Source organism: Conger conger, chromosome 9 (assembly GCF_963514075.1).
Source record: "Conger conger chromosome 9, fConCon1.1, whole genome shotgun sequence".
Classification (NCBI taxonomy): domain Eukaryota; kingdom Metazoa; phylum Chordata; class Actinopteri; order Anguilliformes; family Congridae; genus Conger; species Conger conger.
Window position 1 is genome coordinate 52,250,532 of NC_083768.1, and position 27,110 is coordinate 52,277,641.

The 27,110-nt window shown below is 39.0% G+C and overlaps 1 protein-coding gene across 1 annotated transcript in view; it reads right to left on the minus strand.

Moving 5' to 3' along the window:
• Positions 1-23,062: 23,062 nt before the first annotated feature.
• Positions 23,063-27,110, minus strand: part of fam135b (family with sequence similarity 135 member B) — a 70,559-nt gene continuing 66,511 nt past the window's right edge. Inside the window, exon 20 of the mRNA XM_061254812.1 lies at positions 23,063-25,754. Coding sequence (XP_061110796.1) covers positions 25,549-25,754 — 206 coding nt within the window. The 3' untranslated portion in view covers positions 23,063-25,548. The remainder of the gene's footprint in view (positions 25,755-27,110) is intronic.

The following is a 27,110-nucleotide window of genomic DNA, read 5'->3' on the forward strand; positions in this document are numbered from 1 at the left end:
GGGACCTCAAAAAGTATGGTTTCTGTCTCATGAATGAAGCTTGCTCATGAATACACTCAGCGAAACACTGGAAATATGTATTAAAGTACACTACTTTGAGACATTTTTTTGACTTAACTTTCTCATCCAGTGGTCTGCATTTTTCCTTGCTCCTCACCTGACAATCAATTGAGGTCCACCATCTTCAAGGACAGTCCAAGTTAGGAACTCCCAATCTTTGAGCAAGAAAACATCAGCACATCCTTTTTTTCGGAAATGATTGACCTGTGGATTCACCTTTCCCCATCTGCCACGTCTGTAACTGACATGGATACAAACTTTGAAAGGATACAATGTTTGAAGGAGCAAGGGCATTCCATTTGCCTAATTTTGTCTTTACTTCTTTTTCTTTCATCTTTCCCTAGCCTCTCTCGATGGGTGGCGCTAGAGGCAAGAAAAGAAAAGGAAAAGAGGAAGAAAATGCATAATCATTCAGAAGAAATCTTTTTGTAAATTGAAATGTCCTTTTTGTGCACCTTTTAAAGATTATAATACAGTTAAATGAACCACACCTCCACCCATGCTGCCATAATTTCAGATTTCAGAGTGAGGCTGAAGCCATACATCCTGTAATGAAATCGCGTTGCATCGTTCAGTCCTTCCACAATTGGACACTTGTGTCATGATCTGTATTTTCTGTCTCTGTCCCCAGCTTGTTGCCTCTTATTTCCCTCTGTGACCACCTTAGTTCTGTTTTCTGTTCATTCATTCGTTTCACCTGTCTCTCACTTCCTGATTATCGTACACACCTGATTCTTGTTTCCCTCATTATCTGTTCCATTTAAACCTGTCTGTTCTGTCTGTTCTTTCCCAGATTGTAATGTGCCCCTGCTATTCTCTCCAGTGGTTTCGCTGACTGAGCTGCCTGTGTGGAGACCCGTTTTGTGTACTGCTAGCAGCGCCTTTTGGATTCTGCTCCTGTTCGTGTTTGACCCACTGTATTTAGACTTTGTTTGGATTCCCGGTTTGTGTCTTTGGATTTTGTTTTTGTTTATTAGCCTGTTCGGACTGTCTTCTCCTTATCAAACTTGAGCCTGTGACTCAAGTTTTCCTTTGCTGTGTCTGTTAGCCCCATTACCAAACCCTTGCCTGGACTATCAATTACAAACTGTATTGTAATGTCTTCAAATTACATATTTAAATTTTATGTAATCATAAATGTGGATAGGAAAATGCATAAATTTATGATGGACACAATAATGCATTCTCAGAATAAACTGGTAGGCTAACTGGTAGAGCTATTGGTCTTTGGTATTGAGTGAATAAATTGTTTGATCATTAATCAGACAATTGGAGGGTGGGGGGAAGCCCCTGGTCACTTCTTATCACTTTGCTTGCTGGCCTTGAATTGCCAGGTATCCCCAAATGCCTTGCGGACATCTCATCTCATTGGAAATGAATGGGGGTCGTCGTCATTGTCGTTTCTTGCCACTGGACGTGTGGCTTCAGCCTGAATGATGGCTGTGTTTTCATTAGCTTTTCTTTCTAATGCATTCAATTAACTCTCTCCAAGTAGCTGGCATCACAGAGGTGAGTCCTATTGTGTTCTTTAATAGAAGCCTAGTGTTGCTAATAAATACCGGCCAATCGGTCTGCCTCAAAAGGGTAAACATTTTTGACATTTAAAGTTGACCTTCTCCTTTCGATTATGGTGCGTATCCTCCAGCCGAGATGGAGTAGGGCAGTTATTCCTCCATGCATCACATGAAGCCCACTGTTAACAAGGTGCTCACATTACCATAATCCTACCGTCTTTCTGCACTGTATGTTTTTGCCACATACAGCTCATTATGACTTATGCTTTCACCAACATAAATGCCATTCTCACTGATCTGATCGTATACAGAAAGCTTCTGTCAACACCTCCCATAAATGATTCTTTTCATGTATACATCTCAAACAACATTCAACACCATGTGAATAGTATGAATTAAAGTTGTCTGCCTGATTTGCTTTAATACATCTGTAATTAGCCCAATATGATTAAGTGAATAATGCATAACTATTATGAATACACTTTTATTAGCTGGCTTGTGGTAAAATGATCCCCCAGCTGAAGACCTGACTGTATTTTTAGTTGCACAGGCAGGATAAATTCTCTGTTTGGCAAAAGCTCAGCTTTCGGATTTGTGGTTTTGGAGAGTATGTTGTTGAGTCTCAGCCTGCTTGTGCAGTAATTTTCATTTTTATTAAATGTGAAAATCTTGACAGTGCAAGAGTACATAACGAATCCCATTGTTTAACCCCAGCTTCTGTTTTGATTACAGAAAGACCAACACCAGATTAACCAGGTGGTACATGACAGCTTCCTTTGAATAAATGCATTCTGATTATACGCAAACATTGCCCCATGTTGGCCCTCATTATGTAAATGAGCGATTGCCTTTTTTGGGAATGAGTAAATTGTGGAGCCCTTTGAATTACGATAATTTTGCGCATTGAGGCATGCCTTCACCTGCCAGTCAATGCTGATTATCTAGCTAATGGACTTGACTGGAAACACAACAAACTAATTTTGCTCCGTCACCATTCATTATTTAATCACATTTAATAACAAAGACCAAAGAAATTATATTGATATAATCTTATATTGATAAAGAATCGCAAACGCTACTTGGATGGTTTTTAAAAATAAATGTAGAAGCTATCTATACTCATTGCTGTCTATACTCATATTAATATTGCAAAGATGCATGTATGACTCTATGTTTAATCTGTTAACAAGGCTGAAGTGTCAACCTTACATAATGTTAACCCTGTTTTGTGATAGGCCAGTTCCTTCCTGGTTCCTCCCACTTAGATCAGCAAAAAACTACTGCCTGCTGCTGTTTTCTTCACTTCTCTCTTGTACATGTCAAGATCCAAAATGTTTGCTGAACATATTCAAACTTTTTTCTCTCACAATTTAAAAAGGTAGTGCGCTGTGAACAGAAATGGCTGCCGACAGGGAAGACGTGACCTGACATATTGGCCGACCATGACAAACGTTGTCCTATTATCACCAAGTTTGACTAAGACCACTGTCATACTGAGCCACATAAAAGCAAGGTTTTTAGCAAAGTTGACGGCGAAGGTGCCAAACAGGAACTGAGGCCATGTCTCAGCGACAGTTTGCTGGATTGACATGAAATTCAAAGGGCTTACTTGGGACCCCGAGAACGCAGTGTCATACTAAAATAAACGTTTAATGTGTTTTGTGTAGAACCATGATTCCTCTTCTAACTGATTCCTTGGATGTGGCTGAGGTTACATGATGTAAAAATGTCATGCCCATGTTTGATTTTGTTCTGCTAAAACAGGAAGTGATAAATTCACAAAATTGTTCTGAAAGGTGTTCACTCTTCTTTAAAAAATAAATTAAATATTATGCCTAGATACTGTATATTTAAATGTCTGCTGTTTCATGAATTCTCACCAAAAAGCCCAGTGTTTTAATGAATAAGGTAATTTTTTTCTCTACCAAGCTTCTTGATTCTGTGACATTTAAATGTTTACCACCAAGAGTTTTCAACATAGTAAAGAAATATATATGTATTTTTGGTCTGGTATTGTTCTTCATTGTGAAAACATGCATTTGGCAAACAGCACTAATGGACATCATTGAAAGGCTCCCTGGCACTCAACACAACTGGCTTAAAAGTTTTGACCTTTTTACCTACCAGCATGATTCAGCGAGTGAAAAGGGAGGTACAATGACATGACATAAGGGCCCCGCTGGATAGCCTCTTAGCCTTTATTGTTTGAATTCCTTCAGAAGACAAGCATGCTGGCATCATTGAATACATACAGTGCATACGATAATTCAGTACTTATGACTTATGAGTACAATATGAGTACAATTGCTGATAATATGTAGCAGGGCATATACAGTCAGTGAGAACTTTATTAGGCTTCTGCTGCTGTAGCCGGGTTATTTGTGTTACTGTCACCTTTCTGTCAGTGTTACGTACCTCTCTGTGCTGGGAAACGTATTCTTCAAATTGAGCCGATAGTGTACTGTCTAAACAGTAGTGCACCTGACTAGTCTCAATTAAAGAGATGTGTGCTGTGGGCCTAATGGAAAAAGGAAAACTAAATGGCACGAGACACATCCTCCATTTCTACAGGTGACTCACGTCTGTTGGAAGACGGCCCCCCTATTCTGGCCAGGGCCAGCCCAATCATCCTGCCTTCTGCAGTGGCGTGCTTCCATGGATAGTTTAATTTACGTTTTAGGGCATACAAATGAAACAAAATAAAAACCAAGCAAAACAAAATCCTGGCACCGCAGACCACCTCTACTAAAACCTCCCAGGTGTGGAAGAATGTAGCATCTCCTTAAAAGCATTGGAAGAACTAATTAAAAATACGTATTCTCCCCGAAACCAGTAGATAACTATGACAGTGTGATACTATATCCGGAAACCTTCCCACTAAGTCGCTGACCAAGAATAAACTATTTTCCCCTAAGCAGTATCTCTGTCTGTCCTCACCAAAACCAATCTCAGTTTGCCTTCTTGTTCTTCCCCACATCAATTAGGAGGCCAACCTAAATCACCTGTGGAACAGAGGTGTGTCCCGCTGCCTGATGTCACAGCAGCAAGTGCCAAAAAAAAAGGGAAAAACCAAAAGTAAACAAGTAATGTCAGTGTGTGTAATTCCTAGTCATCACATCAGCTTTGAACAGTCTGCCCCTTCTTCTCTGACCTCTCTCATTAACAACACGCTTCTGCCCGCAGAACTGCTGCTCACTCAAAATTTCTAAATTCTGAAATTCATATACATTTTTCAAAGATTAAACTTTTCACTCAAATATTTATGCTGATAATATAATTTGTAATAAAAAGGTTTCACTAGTGTTAAACACTTCTTACATTACACATGCTAAAGATGGAACCATGCTAGAATTGTGCAGATTGAAAGATAAATGACTTAAAGGAAACCTCTGGCATTCAGGTAATTCTTACTTAATTTACTTATCAGGCTATGAATAAATAAATCCAAGCAATAAAATCGTTTTTTTCATTTGCAGCAAAAAATAGGGGCTTATCCACTCTGCTGAAAAAAAAAACAACAGCTCAATCTTGGTTGACCAGTTAGACTAGCTCAATACCTGAAGTCAAGCTATCTTTTGAAACAGCTGGTAGCTGGTATTTCAAGCTGGTCATAGCTGGATTTTACACAAGGGCAGTCTTGAATTTTCTGCAAAGCATCTAGGGATTGTGACGTCACATGTTTGATCAAACATCTGTTGAAAATCAAACCCTTTACTGCCATGCTTTACCTGTTGAGCGAGTCCGTTCTGAGTTGATAAAATCTGACCTCATCACACAGCCAGATATAGGCAGCCTGTTAAACAAAATTAAATTGGCAACCAATCACTATGGTCATGTTATTTCAATTGAACTGAATTTAAATGATCAACACAAAACAAAATACAATGACAAGTAGTCATGTACTCATCACGTTTATTAACAGTCAGGTTATGTAATTTCACTATCCATCTCCTATGCATATTCAATAGATAAACAATATAGTTCTATATTGTAAAAGACTAACAAAACTGAGGCAGGACATATTGCCCATAACTGTGGCATTGTTAGTTCAACTGGATTTTTGTCTGATTGTGCTTCAATACAATACAAGCAAGGCTTTTGTCACGTTTCAGGTCTGTCTCACCATGTTTTATGTTGATTTATGTTTTTTCATGTTGTCTTAGTCATGTAGTGTCTTATCATGTATTATGTTAGTCTAGGTTCGTCATGTTGTTTAGTTTATTTCTTGTTACGATTTATTTTCTCGTCATGTCTAGTTATGTTTCGTTACGATTATATTACCTGGTTATGTTGAGTGATTATCGTCTTAGTTTCGCTTTGTGTTATGTTTCGATTTATGTTTATTGTTACGTTAACTGGTCGTTGTTATGCATACACTTTTACATGTTTTTCCGCATACCTTGCGTTCCGCCTTTTCTCTCTCTCTCTCTCGTTCTGTCCTTCACTCCCCTAATGTTTCTATTTGTCTATTTACTAAAACTACTAACGCTAGATCAGGATTGGGTAGAAACTAACAAGACTAATCATGTGTTCATGTTACCTTACGTTTCTCGTGCATGTCATTTACTAATTTACTAATGCTAGGGCAGGATAGGTTTATTACTAACGATTACTAATCTCCTTGTTAAACTTGTCATCCATCGCACCTGTTTTTCATTTCCTTGCTACGCTCTAACTAATTGTCTACACCTGTCTACACCTGCATTTATAGCCCAGTCGCGCAACTGTTCACTGCGAAATTGTCTGCCTCTGTTTACCACGCAACTCTTGAGCATTATTTACTGTTTGATTACACGTTACGATCCACGGCTGTTACCGACCATTGTTTATTGATTTCTGTTTTGTGACCTTCGTTTTGTTTCTTGACTACGTCCCCGCCTACCGTTTTTGTACTTTTGCCCCGCTGATTGTTTCATGGTTTCGACTCCCGCTTCGCCCACGACTACGCCTCTGCCTGCCGTCCGCCTGTTCATCTGCCCCGCTGACAGCTCTCCTGCTACCGGACCTCCCTGCACGCCTACCGACTACGAGATTGCCTCTTCCCTCGGCACCGTGCTTTTTGTTTGTTTTGTATTTGTTTGGCTGGATCTACGTGTATGGACTTTGCTTGTGTTGACTACTCTCCTGGGATTCGTCCCGAATAAAGCCCTGAGGGGTCTTTATATTACTATTGTTTCTGAGTCGTGCATTTTGGGTCCAACCCCCACGCACCCGTCTCAGCTTTACTGCCCAAACAATAAACACCATTCTCTTAAGCCACTGTGCCCGAATCTTGCTTAAAGCACAGGGGGAGGATTTTTTACCAAAGTACTCATTCTCTTTTTCTTATTATTCCTGAACTCTGAAACCAAGATTTTTCTTATAAAAAATAAAGAGCTGAAACATAGCCTAATTGAACAATTTCTGTATTTGGAAAGTCTACTTTCTAGTTACAGTCTGGACCTGTAGGACATGTAAACTGAGCCAGCTTACATCCACTTGTAAATCATTTCACAGTGGAGAGCAGTCCCTTTACCCACAGCAGATTGATTTTTTCATCACAGTAAATTTGAATTATGCTGACAGTGTTAAAGGCAAATACTCCATCCATGGTGACTGCCAGTCTTTAAAATATTGCAAACTATTTTATCGAGATGATGAAGATGCTATTTAATAAGTGTTCATTTATGTAATCTTTGAGGCACTCGGGTTGCATCAGTTTAATCGTTACTATTGTTTACTCCTGAGTTAGCTGCATGAGGTGTACATTAGCGAGAGGAAGAGATGGCCAGCTGCCTGACTTGGTTGCACCTTTTAATTAAGCTTTAGCCTAATTGGTGATTTAATGCATTTTGAGTCGTGCAATTCTAAAAATATCAAAGTGGCATAATACTGTCACACCTTTTGCGTATGCCTGTCATAAATGCACTTTGCCTTTAACTGTAATACTGACTGAATGTAATTATCGTTCACTAAAATCAAAACATACTGACCATAAAGTGCTTAGCCCTTAAAGAAAAGGACTGAAACAGAGGAAAACAAACTGCATGCAGTCACAGCAGCAATACTATTGTACTGTGTGGGCAAGATGTAACTTCATTATGGAGATTAACATTTTTCTACAAGAGGAGCTTGTATTTTACAAGAGGATATGTATTCTTAAACCCACTGTGACCCGGCATTTCACAGGTATGTGAAAAATCACTGTTAGAATATTGAGTTGATACCCAAATTGCATTCAACCATTCACTTGAATATGTTACCTGATATGTTCACACTACAATGTAACTATGAATTCAGCAAAACTCGAAATGCTATGAAACCTGTAGAGCTAGCTTGGGCAGACAGCTCAAAGCACCGCCCCCTCACATGATGCTTACATCTAATGGGAGGGGCTATATAAAACACCAACCTTACCTATTTCTGGCCCTTACTGCATGCTCTGCCAGGCTATGATGCAATCATGCAAAGCTGCCCTGCCAGGCTATGATGCAATCATGCAAAGCTGTCCTGCTGCCTGGTTCATTCTGGGCGCTAAAGCCATTGCACTGCCTGGCTCTTTCTGCTGCACTGCCTGTTTTGGAGTTCTGCTGTTCCTAATTTATGCGTTCTACATTTTTACGCTCACACCACCACCCCAGCGTCCACTGGTGAAAAATCCTTGCGTAACATCTTTCACTGACCGTTTCATTCCATGAAAGACACTGTCCCACATAGCCCACTGTCCCACATAGCTTACACTATTGAACTAGAGTATGGCATCTCATTCATACAGTTTGAATAAGAGTTTGCTTTATGCAGTATGTTCAGGAACTGTTGCTGTCACACTAACACAAGGGGCTAGGAGAGCATGCCCAGCTCAAGTGGGAAAATGCAGTCATGGGCTTATGGCTCCTCAGAGCCAAAAGGTCAAAACTCAAAATAGGAGCAACTGCTGCTTCAGCCAATGGCAAGTTCTCACTTACTGAGCGTTAAACCATCCAGCATACTGTTTCATGGAGGTAAGTCGGTTCCTTTCATACACCAAATTATTTGTTCAAAAAGAACACCCACTAATAGTGATTAGATTCATCACTTTTCAATTGGTTGAGATCAGTGGTGTTGCAGTGGACAGCACTTTCACCAGAACGTCCTGGGTTTGAGTCCTGGCCTGACCTACGAACCTGACCAGGAATAAGCCTGTTAGATAATAAATGGATGGCTGGATCAGTAGTGCCCAATCACCTCTGTAAGCACTGATATGATATAGTGCTCATACAACAGTTAAGTTTGTGTCAAAGTCAGTCATAAACACACAGTGATTCAAACAAACAGATAGGAAACGTCATTATAAAATAATTCTGTATTTAAAAAAATAAATCAGATAGAGGCCTACATTTCTTTTGATGGCAAATAGCGTCAGCCACATGTTAAATTTTGAATAACTAATCGAGTTAAATAACTGGAAAATATTTTCTAATAATTTTATACTCAAGAGGCACAGTTTGCAATTACAAAATGGGTGTAAAAATGTTGAAATTGTTGAAAAACCACTTTACACACATTACAATATTATTTTATTTGAAAGTTTACCGTTCTGGACTATAATCTGTTTTGTTGAATGACACAATCCCATTCAAGGATATTTTGATGTATTATTTGCTGTTCATGTTATATATCTCGTCTTTATTTATTATGTATTAATGTTTTAATGTATTGGAGGTTATGTACTTAATGTATTTTTCTTTATTCCCTTTGCTGGAATTTTGAAATCTTTACCACACTACTACTTCTATGACCTGGAAGCCCTGTTGCTTTACAGAATGCCCTTTTGCAGGTGAATTTTTTCTAGTGAATAACCGTCAGTGCTGTGCTATTTTCTAGTTGGAATATGAAATGCTCCAGTACCAGAACAATGACTGCTCTGAATCCCCGCAGTTCTGAAATATCATCACTGCTGCTTACACATCAAAGTTCTTTTCACTTTCATGCCGGGCTGTTGCATTTCTAAAACATCCTCAAACTTCCTTTGATTTTCCCCCTACCTGTGCCCCTCTTGGCCTGGTTACCATTTATTTATTAATCCTCTCCATGTAGGCATCAAAGGTTCCACCTCATTGCATGTTGGGAGTTTCGCCTCAATCAAATTCTGCTACCTGGCATTCTGCTACACTCCTCCATATTCTACGGTCAATGTTTCTCCCTAACCTTTCATCACGGTATGCATGTCGGTTATTCATCAATTCACCCTGCTGGAATCTTCAGCGACCCCTAGGCTTTCATTTCCCCTTATTTTGAATGTCCCATACAGCGTTCATGGTGGGATCTGAGTCTGTAATGAGGAAGGGAATGCCTCTACTGCATTCCTTCCCTGGGTTTTTTCTTCATCTTTATGCAAGGTCTTTTTCCTTTTCATTTTTCAGACTGTTGTGTCCAGCCTCATCTTTTGCCAAATGCCACTGGTCTAAACCTGATTTCAATCAGTCACTTCCCAGCTTTGCAAAAACACCCATGCCATACTTAGCATTGATATTATTTAAGAAACATACATGAGATTATAGGTTCTGTGAAGCCAGGCTAGGGGTGGCCACTGGTCATGAGGTGGACAGACCAAACAAAATGAACCAAAACAGGTCTGGCAACCCAAAAACAGTATAGAAATCATAAAGGGAACAAGAATTTAATACTTTCACAAAAGTGTTGCAGCCATGCCATCACCAGGATGGGAGTCCTGCTAGCTATGGGCCACCCCCAGGGTCAAATTCTAGGCTTCCTGGCATTGATGGCTCTGGCACATGCATGTGGCTGGCTGTAGCAGGAGCATGGCCCATGACTGGAGGCGTCTGGAGGCTTCTCGTCTGGAGGGCCTACTGGTGCAGGCTGTGGGGGACCCTCATCTGGAGCGCACGCTGGTGCAGACTGTGGGGGACCCTCATTTGGCTCTCACGCTGGTATAGACTGTGGGGGACCCTCATCTGGAGTGCACGCTGGTGTAGGCTGTGGGGGACCCTCATCTGGAGCGCACGCTGGTGCAGACTGTGGGGGACCCTCATCTGGAGCGCACGCTGATGTAGGCTGCAGGGGACCCTCATCTGGCGCGCACGCTGGTGTAGGCTGCGGGGGACACTCATCTGGCGCGCACGCTGGTGTAGGCTGCGGGGGACACTCATCTGGAGCGCACGCTGGTGCTGGCTGTTGACGAAAGGCTGCTGCTATACTGTACACTACTTCCATTTGTGACCTGTAAATTCATAAATTTTGTCATGTCTATGACATTCATATCTGTTAGGGTTTGGGTTGGATGGATTTGATTGATATAAAAAACTATCCTCATTTTAGAGTTTGCACCTTTACACTACGCTTGGACCCCACATGGGTTTTTGGCACTCTCTTGAATTTCTTGAATTCCCATACTTAAATATATTGGCATGGATCTTCAGCATGAGGAAATTAGTAGAATTTTTAATTAGTATGTAAAAAAAGACATTTATTTATGTACAAAATACAAAAGTTTTTCAAACAAGTGACCTGCATGAGATTCAGTCTTTTGGAGAATACAAGCCACCTCCACGTGAGTACCTTCCTTTGGGAGAAATGTACAAAAAGCCTGTCCTAGTTTCTACAGGAAAGAGAGACCAAATAAATAAAGTTAAAAAGACCCATGGGCGAAGAAAAATAAAATCTCCCATGGGCAAACATCCCATATGGTCCTCTTCCCACGTATGACACAGTAGAACAGTGGGGGATTGGACGGTCCTCCGCAGCAAGGGCCTCCTACTGGGCAACTCAAGGGGGGGGGGTTTGTAGTCCAAATTTTTCACCCTCAGCCCTGCAGGTGTTTGTGGAAGGGTAATACAGGGGCACATATGAGAAACAGTAACAGCTTTACTCCACAGCTTCAGAGACTAAAAGGGTCCATGGTGAATGTCTTGTTCCAGTCTCTCCATTTGCCGGTCACTGAGTGCATGATCCCTGGATAGCCCAGATCAGACTCAATCCGTTACCCGAAGCAACGCTTCAGAAAACAGTGGAGCACATTAAGGCATTTATTTCCTTTATACTGTAGCAAATTAATGAAATCGGATGGCTCTGGTCACTTCTACACGGAGGATATGTGCATTATGCTTTATATACTGTACATAGGTATATACAGTGTTGGGAACCTTTGCATGAGCAGCAATTATTACGCAGGATTTCAGTTTCTTTGCATGCATGATCTGTCAGGATTAGAATAGATTATTTGTATTTAAAGCCATTGCACCTGCTGCTGTTTATAAATTGAATGAGTTGACATGGAGCACAGATCTAAAGTCTTTGCAAGTCAGTAAGTTGGTCATGCACTCGGAAAACTCTGGCTACTTTTGCACATTGGGCCCTCTCTGTTGTTTCCCGTTCAAGCAATCTTCAAACATCCTCTGGTGCATATTGGTTAACAAGCCAACCCTTTTTTCTGCACCAAATCAATTTTTTGATCTTCCTGTTTCCAGTTCTTGCGCAGCTGTCTTAGAATGGCGTGCTGCTGAGGTCAGGAGTAGAAGTAAGAGGGAAAAATAAATATTTGGAAATCTTTGTGTGATCATCCTGAGCTCATCCTTTGAACAGAGAGTGAAAGAGAAGCCATTTTATTGACTGACATGAGCCTGAATTGCATTGCCCAAGGTGTACAGACCTTGTCATAACAATTCACGTCTCGATAGAGAGGAGCCTATAATAAGAGGGGGCTGGCTGTTAAATTTCATAGAGGAGAGGAACAGTAGATGAGCCAAGTACAGGAAATCATATTTATTTGCCAGTCAGGCTAAGGGCCTACACACAAGCATTTTTTTTTCTTTTTGGAAGCTCATCTGTCACAGGCTGACAGACTTAAAGTGCATCTGAGACATTGTACAGACTATAATTATGATTATAATTGAAACAAAAAAAAAAACTATAATTTTCCTTCAACATTAACTTCAGTTAGATCGCAAATAATTGTAAAAAGACGTCTCTCAACATTTTTTTTACTTGCGATTTGCAAATAAATCTGCTGCCTCTTCAAGGTAATCACAAACCCCTTTCCTCATGCAAATGACCTTACTCTTTCTTGTATAGAGATGGAATAGAGCAATTAAATGACTTGTCATTCACCTTTAATGGGTTGTTTGTTTTCTTTCTTTGACATTATATGTGTCATTCCATAGAGACTGAATGCGTGCATTGTGGCAGAGTATAAATTTTGAATTATATCTAAGCCATAAGTATTTCCATAAGAAACTGATGTGGTTCTCTTCAGTGTTCCATATTAAGGCAACAAAGATTCAGCAAATGTGGTGACGTCTTCCCCTCAATATACAGTTGGAGTCATTTAAAACGAGTGCTTTTTTTGTGATTCACCTGTGTAAATATGCGGGACCAGCAGAATACCGCGCTCATTTTAATTGACTGCATCTGTACGGTCTCAACAAACTTCAGACCAGCATTTTGCTTTTTACCTATTCAAAAGACTATGATGAATATTACTATGCATAAAATGGAAGAATATGCATTGCCTTTCGAATTTGAATGGATTTGTTGTCATTGCCAATCACATTGTTTTGTATAGCATAACACAAGTGTTGCAATTAAAGAAAATTGTATCAACCATATTGCTCGGTTCTAGCTACTCAATTACAGTCAATGTTGAGCATGGAAACTTGGATTGAAACTGTGTATCAGATAATGCAAAAATTCTGCTTTTTAGCCAGGTATATCAGCCGTGGGTTTTGAAGAGGGCAGTCCACAAGACCGATTCTGTTGCAACACTTTATAAGATTACTCGTATTAACCTTGCGAAGGCAGGTGAACTGTGATACTGTACATACAGTGCCGTGAAAAATTATACTTCCTGATTTCCTCTATTATTGCATATTTGTCACACTAAATGGTTTCAAACCTTTCGACAAAATGTAATATTTGACAAAGGGAACCTGAGCAAACAATTAAAATTCTTATTTAATTTCTTGAATGAAAAAAATATTAACAATATTTAAAAAAATATGTGTCTCGGTGAAGTTGCCACTTCATCTCTTGGCCATTACTGGTACTGAGATATGGCTGGCTCTGGACAGAGCATCATTGCATTGGTGGAGCAGATCTCCGGAACCTCCGCTGAAATTGGCCTTGTCATTGGTCAGCGAATCGGTACCTACAAGGACGGCTCTGGTTAACTCCAGATCGCTATCCAGATCGCTATCCAACAAGACATTCATTCTGAGCGATTTTTTCGTTTCTGTGGTTTGGATTTTCTATTTGTGACAGAGACCCAGCTCAATGTTGGTGAGTTGAGCCTAGTCGGGAGAAACGTATTCAAGTTTCGAAGTGCTTTGTTCCCTCGTATACAGACCACCAAAATCAAATAAGCTATTTATTTCTGATTTCATAGATTTGTCATCTTCAGTCGTGTCAAATCCATTTTAATATTCATAGCTGTTGCCCTTCTAAACCCATGGTTAAATAGGTTTTACAGCTGATGACTCCTTCAAACTTAGTTAATGGCCCAAGACACCAGCAGGGTCACACCCTTGATCTTGTGTTTGCGCCTTCCTGTTGATCATAAAACCATTACTTTTGATATAAATCTTAACTCCAGGCCTGTCATCCCAGTTTGCTATTTTAACTCTCCAACTGCCAAGCAGTTCTCAGATAAATACATAGCTGCTCCTGACACTCACACTATTGAGACTCTGCCTTTGCTTATGACCACGGAGTTGGTTAATGGCACCTACTTAACTATTATTGACTCCGTAGCCCCTCTTAAAATCAATCTAAAACACAGCGCAGGCTAAATTATTCTCCCTGAGCCCTTCGGTGGGATTGTAGAAAAGCTAAGTTACACGTTTTCTTTGATATCCTGAGAAACTCGTTCCACAAAGGAGTTAAACAGTATACAGTAACTACAGTTATAGAGTAGTTAGTCCTTCTGTTATGGTCAGCCCTGATGCTTCCTCTGCAACCTGTGATGATTTATTAAATGTATTTACTTCCAAGATTGATGACATTAGCTCTCACCTCCTGCGCCTGATCCTTCCAGTTTTCCTATGCACACTGTTGTCTTCAGTCAGTCTGTCATTGCACCTGCCATTATCAAAAGTCCTGGAAAAAATAGCTCTTTCATAACTATTCTCAGACCAAAATAACAAATTGTCAAATGACTTACTGTTGACAGCTGACTCCGGAGAATCCTCTATATTAGTTTTGTTGGACCTTAGTGCTGCTTTTGACACGGTTGAAAATTTGGATAATGCATACAGTTGTCATTCAAGGTTTGCCTCTTATCTAATGAATAGATAAGAGATAAGAGAATAGATAAGTTAATATCTCAGTTAATATCAAGATACTATTTATCTATTTATTACAGTAGGTACACTTAGGGGTAGGAAAAACCGAGCATTGCTGGGCTGAACGACTGTTCATGCCATTACCTTATGTTACTTTATGTTATGTTATGTTAAGTGTTCCTCATCCTCCTCTGCTCCTATTCCATGTGGAGTCCCCCAAGGTTAAATTTTAGGGCCTATTATTTTCTGCCTGGACATGCTCCCCCGCGGTTCTATTGTAGAGAAATACAATATCTCTTTCCACTGTTATGTGGACAATATTAAGCTGACTTTAAAAGCAAATGACAAGTGTTCACCTGTCCAATTTGTCTTGCTGACATCAAAGGATGACTAAAAACTTTCTCTAGCTAAATGAAAGTAAGACGGAGGTGATCCTGTTCGGTCCGTCTGACTCTTAGAGATTTCTCTATCGACCTAGGGTCACTCTATCCCACTCTACTAAACCCCATGCCAACTTGGGTGCCATTTCTAATTCTGCCCTTACATTCAACAAACACATTAATCCTGTCATTAAAACAACTCAAAACCATATAAAAAGCCATGCCCTTCATTTCACAACTTATAAATAGTTATTAATGCATTTATATCTGTTATGATCCTGGATTCTGTTTGTTAGTTTATGCTGTGTTTTTCTGAATGTATTTGTTAAGGCTTGCAGATAAGGACCCAGGTGCAGACCAAATGCAATTGGCAAAAAGATTTATTATTTTCCTCAAGGGCAGACAGGTCAAAAGGTCAAACTTAGGAGTCAAAAATGTAAAGCACAAAAGATCCAGGCAAACTTCCAAATGAGAATGAAAAATCCAAAATCAGAAAATCACTTAAACAGAGAATTAAAAAATATTCTGGCAGAGTACGAGCAGACAGAGCAAAACAGGCAGAGCAAAAACGGGCAGAGTATCTCACCAGACTCTCAGGTACAATCTGACAAAGACTGAACTTAAGGGCTGAACTTAAATATCAGAGGGGAAACGATTCATTGGCAGAGAGAAAACAAGGGACAGGGAAAAATCAATCAGAACAACGAGCAGGCTAAAGAACAGAGCAGGTGTGGCAGACAGAGGCAGGTGTGGGCAGGGAGTGGCACAAGGCAGGTGAGGGCGGGGTTCAGGACAAAAACTGTGGTTTTTCACAAGGGTGACATGGGCGTTTTTCCATGAAATAAATAAATGTAATTTTTTGACAAAAGTTTTTTTGTGTTCATCCAGGTTCCCTTTGTCTAATATTACATTTTGTCTAAAGATCTGAAACCATTCAGTGTGATAGATAAGCACTAATGCACAAAATCAGGAAGAATGCAAATATTTTTTCACGCCACTGAATGATTTCACAAAAAAGCTTATTTCAGTATTTTTTTCTGTGCAATTGTATTCGTATAGAACAGGGGTCGGGAAACCTGATCCTGGAGTTGCAGGGTGTGGTAGTTTTTGTTTTCACCATCAAATCAGCAACCAATTCAGACCCAAGAAACCAGATGAATTGAGTTACTGTAACTCTGTAGTCAACTGCTTTCATTGATCAATTAAGTGCTGAGTAACAATAAGCCAGTACACCTTGCAGCTTTCCAGGACCAGGATTGTCGACCCCTGGTATAGAATAATATAATTTCCCTATTTTTGAGCACACAATTTAATACAGTACCAGAGTTGTTTATTTTTATTTACCTTCTTTGCTCATCTTTGTTAAAGGTTTAAATAATTTTGGAGGGCTCTGTAGCTCACTCATCTCCTTTATACTAATACATGCTGCAGGCTTGGTTCATCAACATTCATACTGGACTTTGGCTAACAATTCAAAGCATTCTTCGCAAGTACAGTTTGGTGAATTCAGAATATCACTAAAACTCAATTACAATTCAAACTTGAATTGAAGTGAAGACTTAGAAGTCAAGGACAAAAGCTAAGCTAAATAAATTCAGGCCCCATGCAATTTGTTCCATTGGTGAAGTCACTTTTTGCATATATAGACTAGCCATAAGCAGAACCATGACATCAGGACATTTGCACTTTGATCTGTATTTACTGTAAGGTAATCACTTGCAAGGGCAGGGGATCACTGGCAAACTGATATTTTCTCTATTGCTCAATTTACAATGAAAGGTTAAACGTTTGCTGCATACAATATGTCATGGAAAAGCAGTCAGTTTGTCAGCAATGAAAACGTAATTATCCAACAACCAAGCAAAATATCCCTATATGTGCCATTCATCTGCACAGTCAAGACACTCTTTCATTATACCCATGAGAAAGTATAAGATCAGACACAACAGACTGGCATTTTCCCATAACAGCTTTTAAATGAACACAAATCTGCTACAATACATTCATGAAGATTTCTGTATCTATATATCACATTAATGACGTGATAGAGCACAGCATGTCCGAACGTCTTGTCACGTGCCATTAAGTATACTTCAGCTGGGGGTTCTTGAGTTACATTTTCCTTGCTGTCGGCTTTCAAGTAGCTTTAAATGGAACTAAATAAAAAATCTGCTATTTGTCTAGAATGTAATAACTAAATCCAGTCATTTATAATTATAAAAAAGAAATGATTAATATAGAATATTTCCAAAGGGAAAGTGTTTTTGTACTGTCCATACTGGTATCAAAATGATTTCATTCATTCTTTGAATTCTCTTTGACTTTGTCAGGAAAAAAAGCATTTTGGTAAAGACAGAAATATTTCCCCATTACTCAATATTACAGGTGAAACCATTCCTCTCTTGCAATAACGTTGTGATATTGAGGTTGAGCAGGGGAACAGACACACTGAAGTGTGTACAAATGTAGATGTATTTTCGCTCTCAGTCCTGTTCGTATTTCCAACACTGATGTGGTTCCACTTTCAGAGGACATTAACCTCAGCCATAATAGCCCAGAATGGAAATTAAATGATAAAGATGTAGCTAAATACACTTGCTGCAGCCTGGAGTATCTAGGGGGAGAGGTAAGGATTTTTTTTATGCTACTCATTGGTTTTGAATGGCTGTTAACCTTGGGTGAAATAATTGGGGGAGGGTTGATATGATCATTTTGAGCTTAATGTCCTCAAAACGTGTGCATAGTGATGAGGGGGAATTCACAACCAATGTGCAGCACCCACATTTTACACCAAAATGTTCACCATACATCAGCTAAGATGGAGAGGGAGGGAACTTTTTTTAGCCAATTAAATCAGGGGGTGATTAGGTGGCAGGTTGAAAGAACCAGGTTGGGAATTTAGCCAGGACACCTGGAAACCCCATACTCTTTGCAAAGAGTGTAATGGGATCTTTGATGACACTGGAACTTGGTTCAACATCTAATCCGAAAGATGGAATCTTCTACAGCACAGTGTCCCCATCACTGCACTCAGGCATTATTATGGGATTATTTGAACAGAATGAAGACAATGGCAGCAGTGTTTATTTAGTTTAAAGTGCTCTGTTATAGCCTGCCATAGTTTTTCTATTGCTTATTTTTCTGTAAGAACATTAAGACACTAGATTTTATTCCGTTACTAAATCCAACATATTCAATTTCATTATCTTCAATTATGTGCAGAACCTTTTGTTTCCTACCTCCTTGCTTTGATGGTGAGTGACTCGAAGTATACAGATTTTTGCTAGGAAGGATTTCAACTCCACTAAGTACAGCAGAAGCTAAATGTCTCCCAATCAATACCATTCTTTCCCCTCTGCGTGTGTGAGGTTGCGGGCTCACCTTTCACTAAGGGCACCTGCAAATCAAGTTCAGGCTGACCTATACATCATCGCAGAGCTTTGGAAGTAGCATTTCAGAGCGAATTGAGCTGGGCAATTTTACCATCTGATGGGGGGAAACCTTTTAGGTATAAAAGAAAACTCTGAGCAATTTAGTCTCTAATATCCCAAAGGATTCACTGTATCCATCCAAATATGTCAGAGTATTGAACATACATAGCAAGGTTGCATTTTATTTTTAAAAAATCAATTCATGATAAAATAATAAAATCAGCACAGGTGTGCATGCAATCATTGGCAAAGGAGAGAGATTGCTTAACCAATAGAATTTGCTTGAATTTTAATGATCTACGTAGAAACTACATTACCTTTTTTTATGTTTCATAGCCGAAGCATACAAGAGGGCCTAGTGCCCTCTGCTGAGACATTGAAGTATCTCATATTGGATGAAAAACAGAATTGACAAGCATCTACCAGTGGTAGATACAAAAACAAGCCCCTTTTTTCCGAGGTGATTTGCACTGTACCTGAGAACAAAATAATGTAATTTATGAAACAATACTTCTTAGGCCGTATAAAAATAAATATGTAGGCCTACAGACAGACCTAACCTCACATAAATTATGAGAAGTATGTGAGTGAGGGCACACTTTTACTTTAATAAGCTAATGTAGCTCAAAGCACTGGGCACTGCCACATCAACAGAAAGACTATTGAGAAACTGCAGCACAATTAGGGGTCTTGCTGCAGATTTGATTACTGAACTGAATTTGTATCCTCTCTGGAGCACACATTACTGTATATCATTGTGTTAGTCATGACTCATGTCTGTAGCTGTCACTAATTTTTACTGCATTCACTACACAGTACTATACTATCATATAAACAAAATAGCATGTAATAATAATTTCACACAAGATTATATGCATACATAAATGCTTTTAAATTATAGAACGGATAAATTAATGCTAAATGAAGGAAAAGTACATTTATTTAGTATTTGAATGTTATATTTTTCTACACCTTGGAGAATTTCTTTGCGAATCATTCGCAGACACATTTCTCAGAATTCTCAGAAAGCCTGAAATGGCAGACGCGAGCACATGACGCCGTATAATCCCGTTAATGCTGCAGTCAATAACGAGCACTTCACGCCGCGTCCGCCGGAACAACGGATGTCTGGGATACAGGGCTAGTAAGAGGCGTCCGTGGAGGGTGCCGTAAAGGGACGTTCAATGACACTGCTTAATAAAAAAAGCGACCTTGACAGAATCCAATCTGCTCCACCAGTCATCCCAGTCTCGCCGTGTTTCCAAATCACACTCCTCTTTGTGCCCATTACTGCTCTCCCCAGTGGGGCAATTTTCAGGGAAAGCAGTGTTGTGTAATCCATCACACATGCCATGGCACGACAGGAAAGTCAGGGAACGCTCTGCATGCTTTTAACAAGCGCTCTGGGGCTCCGGCTACTTGGAGAGAGGGGTTCAGGTAGTCCGTCTTTCAGATGAGGACACCACTTTGAGAGATGGTCAGATTTTATCCCGTGCAGTCAATGACACAGCAGCCCTGCTATCGCTCCTTTTATCTTGCATGTTTTGCTGAGGAAAGATTTGTATTTTCTTTCCAGGTTTGGGTAGTCAGTGATTCTACAGGAGCTTTCTATTTTTAACAAAGTAACCAAAATGCATGTACAGAACTGCCACTGAGTAGCAATCTTTAACAGTAAGTCTGCTGAGACAACTTCAATCATTTAATCCTATCTTTACAGAAGAATTTTCAATCCTTTTGAATGCTGTCATGTACTGTAGCAAAAATATTTTGTAGTGTTGTTCAGTTTTACAGTGCTGTTGCTATTAAACTGGTGTTGGTTGAAGTGTGTTTCCAATTCTACCACAAGAACCTTGAGATGAAAGACCCAGAAAAATACAATACATTAGCAATAAAATTCATTAATGCTTAATATTGTAGCACTGTATGAAGGCTGCAGCACTTGCAGTTTTCCACAAAATCAGAATCAACTTAAATATAAAAAGGGAACTTGAATTATGTGCACAACTGTCATGATGGTGCAGCATAATTACTCAGTTTAAAAATTATATTGAAAAATTATATAACACCCACTCAAAGTAAATCATCTTGATCAGGCAGATAATTTTTCCTTGAACTTTTGTTGTTATTGTTTCACCAACATCATTGACAAAACATGACAGTTGAAAGTGCTTAATTTCACAGAGTGCTATGGTGTCTTTTCACACTGCTTTTTTCTGGTAGCCAAACAATGACCGATCCAAGTTGTTGTTCAACTCGAATGATACATTTCACTTGGATAAACTGCAAGTTATACGGTTTCTCCTTATCTAGTGCAAACATATTGGTGCTCAGAACCTCTTTGGATGTACCATATTTTCGATTTTCTTTCAGGATGATTGATGTCAGAAACAGCGTCCTAGGTATGCTGTCAAATTCCGATTCGGGTAGAGTCAGACAAAATGGGACACTGGACATCCCAGAAGATAGCATTCTCCCTGCTGTGGATCACTTCTGACCTCTGCATTATGCAATCATGAGGCAAGGCTTTCATCTTCAGGAGAAACGTAATAAGTTTCTACAGTACATCATGAAAGTAGCTTAGTCCAAAACAAGCAAGTCTCAAGCCACTGACTGTTAGAATTATGCAGAAAATGCACAAGGGATTTTATTTGCATACACACATCCTTTTATGTTTCTATGGAGGGATTACTTGGAAGTGGCAAACAATGCAGACAATCTGTGTCCAGGTTAACAAGGCATGTTCCCATGTGGTCAGGATGGAACAAGGACAGAAGAAATTCCAAAAGGAAGGATTGTTGTAAGTGGCACTCACTTCAAACAGCATTTTGTCTTTGTTCAAGTGTTTTTTAGTAAGCTTGAGTTACCACTGCATTTTCACTCACCAGGTGTCATTTTACCATATTTCAATTTACCACATTTAAAAATAAAAATTTTCAAAGCCAATGATTTATTACCAATTTGCTGGGACTTGCTCTGGACACACAACACCAGTTTTACTTAAACAAATCAGTTTTGAAACACCTGTATGGCTGGTGTTTTTCCACAAGTAAACTGATTGTTTGTAGCTCCAAATCCAATTGCAAAGTTTATAATTAATCACAAACAAAGAATCTAAAAGTGACACTCCACCCATGCAGGCTGTCAGTCCAGTGATAAGTGTTTGGGGAAAAAACACATTAAACAAATCATACTCTGCATATGCCAGCATGGTCAACATCTGTGTTAACATTATTTAAATAGCTTATAGTCATGGTGCTGGTTTTCAACATCTAACACTGAAGTCAAGAGTTGAATTTGACGAAAGTGACCAAAATTTGGAGCTGATTCGGAGCACATGTATGTAGTAGGTAGTGGTGCAGTTCAACAACAACAACAACAACAACAAAAGACTCAAAGGAACCCTTGAGGACATTTACGTTTATTGCAGACAAATCTCTCATACTATTCATACCACATCTCTCATGCCCTGATCTGACTGTTGTGTTCAAGGGCACTAGCTTATTAATCTGATGGAAAAGCATTGTGCTTTAACAAGGCAGACCATTATGTTAGCCGGAGGCCTTCTGCTACAATTCAAACGTGCCACGCCTGGATCTTGAGTCTTATTTTCAATGAGAAATGGATGACCATTAAAAAATATTGAAAATGTAATTAACGGTGAATTGTTGATAGGTAAATGGCCCACAGGGCTTCAGACCAGGAAGTCATGTATTGCTTCAATAGAAATTCAGCCTCAGCGTCATAACCTTCTGAAAATCTCCAGTTATTTGGGTTTAATGATACAGTGAATGATTGTTTTCTTACAGCTGAAGCCATGTTTTATTATTATTATTATTATTATTATTATTATTATTATTATTATTATTATTATTCCCCACATAAAGTTACTCACATATAAAATTATATTAATCATTTTGATACAGAAATTAGCATGCCCTCCAAAGTACTAAGTAAACCTTCAAAAAGCAACAAGACAATCATGAAAAGGAGAACTATAAGTTTTATTATATATATATATGTTCAGTATTATTCATCATAATATACTGTATAGATCTTCATACGTGAACACAAGCTACAATAACGAACACACACAGTAAGCAAACATAGAAAAATAGTATAATATTGGCACGGATGAATTTCTATATAGAGATAACTCTTTAATCAAAATAAATAAATAAATAAATAAATACATGTTACAATCTCACAGTGAATTCAAAATTCTGTCTTTTTACATTCATTACTGATTGACATTTGGGACTGTCAAATATAATAACACAATACTTTAAAGCAGACAGTGGGAATACAAAGCAGCTTAGATTTAATTACTTCACAAACAGTGCATTTGTATGACAAGTTAAGCTGCCTGGGTAGAGCAAACACAAAATGCCCACTCCCCCCCATACCCCCACCCCCCCAAACGAAACACACACGCACGCACACAGTTGAAAACACACAAATACACACACAATGGAAAATGAACTCTTGAAAAACAGATGTAAAAGGAGATTAGTTCATTGCTTTTTAAAAGCTGGCATGAGATTAGATATATAAAATAAGACTGTTTGGCCTTGATCCATGGCACAATGCTGTGACATTGCTGATCTGCTCTGAGGAGAATGTCATAGTTATAGCTTTGCTCCAGAAACAACTTTGCCCTAGAGATTCACAAAGGAGAATCAGAATTCCTGGTTCTGATTGGATGCTCTCCATATTGCAGTGTGGCTATTAGATTGAGTCCTCCTGCTACATAACAGCATCGGCAATTTACTATCATAAAGCTGAAAAGACTATAGCACTTTTCATAGCTGTTAAGTCCCCAGCAATTATGGCATCATATATTAGGTAATACTTTTCAATTTTTCACACAATTTAACAAATGAAGGCTCCCAGATCCGTGAATTAGTTACATGCCATTAACTTTAACATTAGTAGGAATACAAAATATAAATGTGGCAATATTAATATGCCACGCCTGGGTAGCGAGTTGATTTAACTTTAAAAACATGCACTTTCCACTATATTCTTTTTGTTAAAAAAAGTTTATTTTAAATACACATCCCGAAGATGTAGAATACAAAATGTTCCGGGAAACATTTTCATATCCCGTGTAGAACCGTTACATCTGAAAAGCATGTTTTTAGAGATTTACAGTTCTCCTTGGTAATTTCTCCGATTATGATATATCTGCATACAAGTCCTCTTAATCACAATTATTTCCGCAAAAAGATCATCCCTTTATGAAACAAGACGAGCAAACAAAAAAACAACTTTTCCCAGCAGTCATTGGGAAATGGTCCATGCTAACGGTTCAATGATTGCTTACACAGCGTAAATGCCCTGTGACCGATTGGAAAATTCTAAAGGGAGCGATTTCATTTAAGTCAATCACGGTGACACTTTGCTTACCATGCAGGGTTAGAGCAAACATGAAAGCAGGGATCTAAACAAAGAGCACTCCGGGAGGTCACCTTTTGTGATTTTTCAAGAATGCAACGATGACACAAAGAGATGCACTCTGAAACACAATGGGAGTTTTGAGTGTGACCATAGCATCCAACAGAAACCAACATATAGAATGAAATGAAATAATGAATGTTTAAAAATCTGTTGGTACTGGTCAATTACTTTCTACCGTCTCGATTCTAGTAAGATAACTGTGAGGAGAATCTTGTTAATCTGCATTATATAGTGCAATGTCATTAATGAAAAACGCAACTGAATCATTTTTAAAAAATGTACTTGCTTGTTGATGAATAGTAAAATCTCAGGTCCATTGTTGTTTCAGTAGAAATGAGCAAATGAAAATCTACAAGCAGGAAAAACACTTTTCCTTGAATGTTGATCTTTGCTTTTTTACCTTTCCTTTATCTGTAGTTGTTTATTTTATTCCATGCACTCAGTTACCACTTTATCATATGGCAGCAACTCAATGCATAAAAGCATGCAGACATTGTCAAGAAGTGCTGTTGTTCTTCAGAGCAAACATCAAATTGGGGAAGAAATGTGATCTAAGTGAATGATTGTTGGTGCCGTACGGGGTGGTTTGAGTATCTCTGAAACAGGTGATCTCCTGGGATTGTGACACACAACAGTCTCTAGAGTTTACAAAGAATGGTGTGAAAAAAACTAAAAACATCCAGTGAGCAAAAACACCTTATTAATGAGAGTGGCCATTCTCGGCCAGACTGGTTTAAGCTAACAGGACAGTGACAGTAACAGAAATAAACACGCCTTGAATGATATGCAGAAGAGCATCTCTGAACACACACCACACAAGTGAAATAAATAAACACCTAATAAAGTGGTCACTGAGTGTATATACTTATGCACTGAGTTTCATTAAGCCTTTTTAGAAATGTAAGGCATTTTTGGGTCAAAATGTTTGAAAGAAAAACATATTGTCAACATCTAATATTCATACGCACTTACTCTACAGCTACAGTTTGCAATAACAATAGACTTGAAGTATGCAGAATATACAGTATAACTGTTTTATATAGCTAGAAATCTTTTTACCCATTTGGCCTGCTCGGGATGATAAGAGTACAAAGTACAGTACATATGCAATATATATGAAGCTTACATTTACTTCTGAACATGACTCAATAAAAATAAATGTTTAGATGATATAATTTTTTCTTGGAAAAAACTTTTTTTTCTTCATTTTACAATAAAATATTTCCACAGATTAATTCTAAACCTGTAGGATAAGTCTATGATTTACAAAATGTATTACTGAGATTGATCCAAGCCATCAATCCCGGGCATCTTTTCTATGCTTTTCAAGTAAAATTCAACAACTGAAGATGATGAATGCCCTAGAGCATTAAAATGCTTTAAACTAATACCTTGACAGGATTAAACTGTTTCTCCAGCAGTACCCTTGGTTTCCAACTCAGAGAGAGGAAAGCTACTTGAAATAGTTGAGTCCTGTGACCAGGAAGAACTTTTCCAGGAAAAGCTCGGAGTCCAGCACCGCAATGTGAGCAGCGCGGCCGATCAGGGTGTTAGCTGTGTTGGGCAGGGCATGGAAAACATTCTGACGGATGAGTCTGCAGTCCTTGGCATCCACCAAGGGCTGAAGCAGGTTGTTTATCATCTCTGTGTATACCGGGCCTTCAAAGGACAACGAGATTCACAATGAGCTTTTCATATTTCATATTGTGTATCATGAAAAAAACCTTTATTTGTATCTTTGCCATGCTTATGAGGACCCAGTTCCCAAGAAATTGTGTGTAGCTATATATTGTGTTTATATTAATTTGATATAATTTCAATTCAATTGTGTCATCTGTTTCAACTACATAATACCTACACTGTTGCCTGTTGTGAAAGATTTTTTAATCTCCCAACAGTTAGTTCATTAGAGGACAGTATCTATCATTTTTTATTTTAATACTGCAACAGTTTCATCAATAGACTGCTAGACATGAGTGCTGTCTCTAAGGGGATTGAGGTTTTTTTACCACACCCTCCCCCCTACCCAAAATCCAATTGATGCTCGAAATACCTGTAATGTGTGTAACTCAAGTGTTAAAACACGTTTCATGTGTCTTTTTAAATGGCTCTTGTCACTAAAGTATTCATAAAGATAAGTCTTTTAAGGCTTTTCAGAGTAGGATTTTGGAAAGTTGAGCTCTGAAATGATGGAGGATAAGCTCAATGGATAGACTCTGCTATCAGAGCACAGAGACATTGAGGAGCTATTGCACATTCTGTGCAAAGACCAGACAGCCCGGCTTGCTTTAGTGAAGTTGTCTTTGTAATTATTCTATTTCTCTAGCAAATTAGATTTTTAATTGAGTGTATTATTATGGTAAATTGGAGTCTGGACATTTTATGTGTTTTGAGCCAGAGGGCTAATTGCGTTGTGGGGGTCGTGTTAAAATCTCCAAAGTAGGATCTCTTCTCCAGTTTTTGTGGTCAGATCTGGCCACATCACATCTCCATCTAAACCCAACCACCATCAGTCAAATCCTGTGGTGCCCTGTACGGTCAGGAATTAAGATCTGACTGTGCCAGTGCTGATGGCTGGGGGTTCTACAGGGCAACACAAGGTCAACTACAGTACAGTATAAACCATACAGCATACATTCAAGGAAGAGGCCCCTCTCAGGGTTTGAGTTGACATGCAAAAGAGTAACTCCTCTGGTCAGAGGCTACCATGTGCGCTCATGAATTGACAGAGAGTGATGGGTCGAGCTGCTGTGCTGCTAGGGGGTGGACATAAAACATTTTAACATGCGTTTCAAAACTGAGAAAAGTTGGGGATAAAATATTGGATAAAACATAGCACACAATGGGCTGGTTTCACAAATACAGAATAGGCCTAGCCCTGCACTAAAATGAGTTATGTATGAATCTGCATTGTAAATCTGCCTCATTCATTATTTTTCTGAGAAGCCCGAGGAGCAATGCGGGGTTAAGGACCTTGCTCAAGGGCCCAACAGCAGTGCAGATCTTATCATGGCG